At 41.9% G+C, this 5,960-nt stretch overlaps 1 protein-coding gene across 1 annotated transcript in view; it reads right to left on the bottom strand.

Annotated features, from left to right (window-relative positions):
• LOC115235455 overlaps positions 1-5,338 on the bottom strand; it is a 90,438-nt gene extending 85,100 nt beyond the window's left edge. Inside the window, exon 1 of the mRNA XM_029807269.1 lies at positions 4,592-5,338. Coding sequence (XP_029663129.1) covers positions 4,592-5,338 — 747 coding nt within the window. The remainder of the gene's footprint in view (positions 1-4,591) is intronic.
• Positions 5,339-5,960: the final 622 nt, after the last annotated feature.

Below are 5,960 nucleotides of genomic sequence, written 5' to 3'. Positions count from 1 at the left end.
TATATATATATTTCCTGCGTATTTCTATAATATTTATTAGTAAATGTTACGTGACAGTAGATTATACGCGCACGCATATATTTGCTGTTGATATGATGAATGTCATCACATGCAGTGGCAGATGTAATAGTGCAGTTTTTTGCTAGTAGTATAATGGGGGAAATGACTCGAATAAAAATTACTCGATGGTAAATTATCAAGACTACTTATTAAACTAGTTTTTCTTCATGTGGCTACGATTATGAAATAATTTACGATTATATTCTAACATATCGAGGAAGTATTTATCTTTACAACGTTATCAAGAAATAATTATCGCAATCAGCATTGATGTCATTTTATATACAATGTTGGGGCTTATATGGTCAATGCATCGAAACAGTAAAACATAACATATTTTTAAATTACAAAAATTAATATCACGATTCTTTTACATTGTGCGTATATGTGTGCGTGCGTACTCCGAGAGTAATAATTTTCTTCGAAATTTCAAGACATATAGCGGAACTAAATCCCATTCTCAGAAACGAATCGGCGTCGCTACTCGCGACAAACAGCAAAGAAAATAGGGAATGTCCCACGCTATCGCGACACTGATCACTTTGCTTGGTCTGCAAAGTACGCAGGTGCGCGACTTCCCGGTTGCGAAATTTATAGACTGATTCGCGCCTTCGGGTTTGCAAGCCGACGCGACTCCGTCGTAAGATCGGGAGCGCGCACGCGGTGGAAAACGGAGCCGAAGGGATCGGCGTCGATTCAATGCCCTTATTCGTTACGATCGTACATTACTGAGCGTTATCTCGATACAGGTGCGTACCCGCGGAAGATGAACGCGGTCGTTAAGCGGGACGAAACGGTATGCTGATGAGGGAGCGAGTTGCAGCGGAGCACTTTCGGCCCGGATGCAGTAAACGCGACGATAGCTCTCGCGTCTAGTTCGGTCGCCCCGTTTTGGAACGATCACGCCGATATCGTCTGAACACGCGTTTCTCGAGTACCGTGAATCGTCTTGTTATATGTGAATTCTTGTTTTGTGTGAATTCGTTTACATTCAAGTATAGAATAGAATAAAGAGCTCTCTCTATATATAAGTATTATAAATAATATTTAAATTAAAATCAAATATTTATATATATTTCTAAAACTTTAGTGTTGTGATGGCTATAACATTATCAAATATTCTTTTCGTCATAAACTTTTATAAGGTTGGATTTTTCAGCAAAAAGAAAAGAATATTTAAAAAATACTATTATTATTTAATCTGTTTTATATTGTACATAATATATACATATATAATTGAAGGTATTTAATCTATCTCATATATCGTTAATATATATAATTTATAAATATATAATATATAATTAAAATTTAGAAAAAATTAACTTATGACGGTAATGCATACCAAACTTGAAAATAAATGCGTTAAACACGATCATGATATCGGCATAAATTAAGATCGTCAAGCAGGTATTTCTCGCGGAACGTTTCACCGCATGATATCCAAAGCTAATGCATTTCTCATACTTTCCGCGAGTGAACAAGCGATAGATCTCTCGTGGAGAGTGAGTCACGCCTAACCGATCGACGCCGATCCTTACGATCGCTGATAAGACCGTTCGTGTGAAACTCTTTAAGCGTTAAACTCCTCTACAAATACATCGATTCGTATAACAAACACGAGCGAAACCCGTTCGAATCGGCTGTTACGCCCGAAATCTATCGTTTCACGAAAAGCCACTAGTTGAATCGTTCTCGCATCATAAATTTGGAAACGCGACGAAAGTGCCATAAAGCGAAAGAAGCAGACCAGAACGGCATGCGCGCCCTAATCCGACCCTCGTCGAAAACTGCGAGGCTAAATCGGCAAGTTCGACGAGCTAATCGTCGCCTCGTAAATTAATGCGGCCGCTTAACTGAAATTTCGAACGATATTTATCCCCCCCCCCACCCCCCGTTTTGTTCGCTCACTCGCTCGCTCTCTCGGTCAGCGATAAATTATAAGAAACGGCAGATTACGTCATAATGGACGCCGGGCACGCGCATCTGTTTTACGAGCGCGGCGTTACGGTAATCGTTGAACGAACCCCGACCCATCCGCCATCCCAGCCGCGCGCCCGCGTTTTCCGCTTATAAATTGGTCGAACTCTCAATGAGTCCTGTGTATCACTCCACGAGCCGGAAAAAAAGGGGAGGGAGGAGGGTTTCATTTCGAGGAACGGCGAAAGGGTGCGCGCAGAGTCCTCCCCCGAGGGGCAGAACCACAGCCGCGATGCGTGTAATCACTGTAATTTCGGTCAGGGCGCAATTTTTGGCCGGGCGATCGCGACGTCTCGTCCGATTTCATTAAACCTTCATTCCGGCCCGGCAATTTCAATTGCAGTCCCGTACACAATGTCTTACGGAAGCAAAAAATCGTGGGAAGCGAGAGCGGTGGTATAAAAGATATCACCTTTAATTTTTCTTTAAGTCTCCTGTTATTGAGATAATAAAATTATGTCAAAACACAGGATAAATAAGTTTTACTGACATCTTGTTGTTATTACTCTTACACACATACAAGTATATGTTATTTTATGACTGCTATAAAAGTAAAATTATATTTATTTGATTATTAAAGTACGGTTTAAAATCTGATGTATTACTTTGCTACCCATCTTGATATTAAAAAATCAGCGATTTCATTAAAACATTGATAAAAAATAAAATGGTTTCCATTTATATTTATTGTAATAAATGTATCGACATATATAGAATATGATAAATGTAATGTCGATTTGTTATTATAGTACTGAGAAGAGAGAGATTAATTTACATTTTTACTGCGCGATGATAATACAATGTGATAATCTAATTGTATCAAATTTCATGTTACACAGAATTTTTTTATTTTCTACATGTACTTTTTTGCTTGTAGTCCTTTTTCTATATGTATTATATACCGTGATCCATTTTAGCGATCCAATTTTTAATCGAGAAAAATATTGCTATTCAAAAAATATATTTTCAAACTTGGAAAGGAAACGAGAAAGATAACTAATTATTTCCTTCGTTGTGTACAAACTAAGTATATTTGTCGATTACTTAGGCCACAAAAAGAAAGTAGAATATAATAATTTTATAATTTATGATTTTAATATATATAGGGTGTCCCAGACCTACCATCTGCTAATGGCAAATTTTTTCTGAAGAAAAATGTTGAGTATAATAATTTCCGTATTATAAGCGATTCAAAAAGAAGGATCTTTTGCAAATTAAACTTTATAAAGAGCTAAAACTACATTCTTTAATTAATTTCATATAGAGTACTTTAATAGAGATAGAGAATTTTAATTTCAGGTTTAGTTACAAAGATATATGATGGAAAAAATTGGAAACTTGCAAAAAACAACGACCTCCTTCGATATTTTTACCGAGGAAAAATCATCTCCAAATAATTTTAAGAATCTGCTATTAGTAAATGGTGTGGTCGATCTGGGATACCCTGTATATGTATGTTTTAGTAATACATATGTGTGTGCTAGCCATTTCTCATCATTTGTATATTTTAGATATTGCTGAAATCAATAGAGAAAAATCGCGAGTAACATTTCGGTAATCGCAAAACCAGGATTATTAATTTTTATTTGTTTCATCCGTACGGGATGCATTGGTATAACATTGTATACGGATCGACGATGGTGTATACGGAAGATTAAGAAATTTCGACGATTTACGATCGCGCGCGCGGATACACAGTAATGCGTCGCTCGCACGAAACAGAGGATACGCAAGGTACTCGTTGCGTGTTCGGAAATTTTACCCTCCTCACGGCGATGATACGTACGCGCCGGCGGGCGAAAAATGAAATTTCTACCGCCGCCTACGTCGTCGTCATCGTCGATATTATCTCCATTCTCCGATTACCGATCTTATCGAGCCGCAATAAGATCGCGCGATCACGGCGTACACGCGATATTCTCGCTTTCGTCACAGGGGTATTGTTCCTTCAATAAGTGCCACACCGTTCCGAATAACCGCATAATCCAATACAAGGTACATAACTAATGTATCGAGAGATCAAAGCAATTTCTCTTTTCGCAATGTTGAAAAAAAAAATACACGACGTAATTTCAATGATTCATTATATTCAGTTTCTGCTAAACCGAAAAAGCTCTTAAACGATGAAAGGCTGCGAATTATCAGATGTGGGAACAGCTCAACAATCTCTTTAACATTCATGACTTTAAGACACAAGAATAGACAGCCTTCTTTATGACTGCTGTCGATTACCATAGAGATTAAATTGTGGATTCTGAAGTACTATCATTATATGATAGAAAACGATAATAAGAGAGAAAATACTCGCGCAAGTTGTATTATTTAGATATAATACATAACATCGTCATGTGAATCCTATTTTCAAATATTTATAATTAAGCAACGACAACTATAATTTCAATTTTATATTTTCAACCGAAACATTAGATTTAAAACTGTTTGATTCTTTGCTGTCGTAAAGATTGCAGCGAATTTTTTGTGATATTTAAGAACGAGATATAAATCGCGAAGCGTAACCGCGATTCGATAGAAGAAAATAAAAGGAAAAACTCACCGGCATCGGCGGGTGCAGTCCTCGGAACGCAGTGCTGCTCCACTTACGCTGCCTGGCCGGATGATAGTGGCCGCTTCTGTTATACGCGCTGTTGTTCTGATGATGATGATGGTGATGATGATGATGATGATGATTGCCGTACGACGAGCGCAAGGTGGGCCGGAAACCCGGGTACGGCACTCCGGCGTTGGCGTGTTGAAAGTCGCCGGCGTCGAAGCGGTGATGATGCTCCTGCAGGAAGCCGTCGTTAGGTATCGGCGGCATCCTGCCGTAGGCGGCGTGCCGTTCGACGCGCGACACGGTCTGCTCGTGACCGTCGGCGATTTTACCGATCGGCCCGTCCGGGGAAGGACGTCCGGTCGGGAACGACGACGAGGCCGCCGGCATCATGGATCCTGGATGATGATGCCCGTAGAAGGGAGGAAAACCGAAAGAGTTTGGCAGTCCTACGGGACGATATCCCGGCGGCGGCTGGCACTGTCCGAGAACGTCCGGGACGTATCCCGGCTTCTTGTCGTTGTAGCGATAACTATCGTTGTTCGGGTGCCGCTGATAATCCTCTCGGGGCTCGCCTTTCACCTCGACGCCGGCCTCCGTAGGCTCGGGCATCTCGATCTTAATCCTCACGCCGTCGTTCCTGTCGACGACGGGCTCGCTCTTGATCGCGAAACTGGCCGGCGATCTCTCTGGAGGACTCGTCGCGCCGGAGTCCTCGTCGTCGCAGTCACCCACGCTGGCTTGCTGCATCCTCGGGGATTCACGCGTCGACGCCACGGCGGCGTTTCTCGAACAACCACGACGGCGTCATCGTCTCGCGAGTTGATCGAACGGTCGTCGGGCCGTGGTATTGTCGTTGATAATTATCGTTGATCGATTGTCGCGAGCCGATCGTCGGCGGCTGTCGGTTAATCGTGGAATTGCGCGAGGGAGCCGAGGCGGAAGACACTGTCGTGCACCAATGATATTGGCATCGAATGCGCATTATTCAGATGCAGGAATCGTGTAGATTACAGAACGGCGCCAGCCTTGAATTTTCGCATTTCGGAGGAGAATAAGAGCACTGTATTCCTCGTATAACCTCGCATAAGTGCGAGAATTCTGTCAACGTCGAGGTGTGCATTCTAAGCGTGCTGTAAGCGCATAGCTGACGTAGTTTCGAGACATTCGTCTTATTCCTGTATCGTGGGAGCGTTTCACCTCGAGGAAATTTGCGCGTGGAAACGCGAGGCGTTACGCGCTACGCACACGCATACGCGTGCGAGTCGTCTCCCGGGGACGGGGCGTCGTCCGTGAAAGAGCACTGTATTCCTCGTATAACCTCGCATAAGTGCGAGAATTCTGTCAACGTCGAGGTGTGCATTCTAAGCGT

This window comes from Formica exsecta, unplaced genomic scaffold (assembly GCF_003651465.1).
Source record: "Formica exsecta isolate Colony F162 unplaced genomic scaffold, ASM365146v1 scaffold222, whole genome shotgun sequence".
Classification (NCBI taxonomy): Eukaryota; Metazoa; Arthropoda; class Insecta; order Hymenoptera; family Formicidae; genus Formica; species Formica exsecta.
Note: the sequence above shows the minus strand (reverse complement) of the source record. Positions and strands in the feature narration are given on the sequence as shown.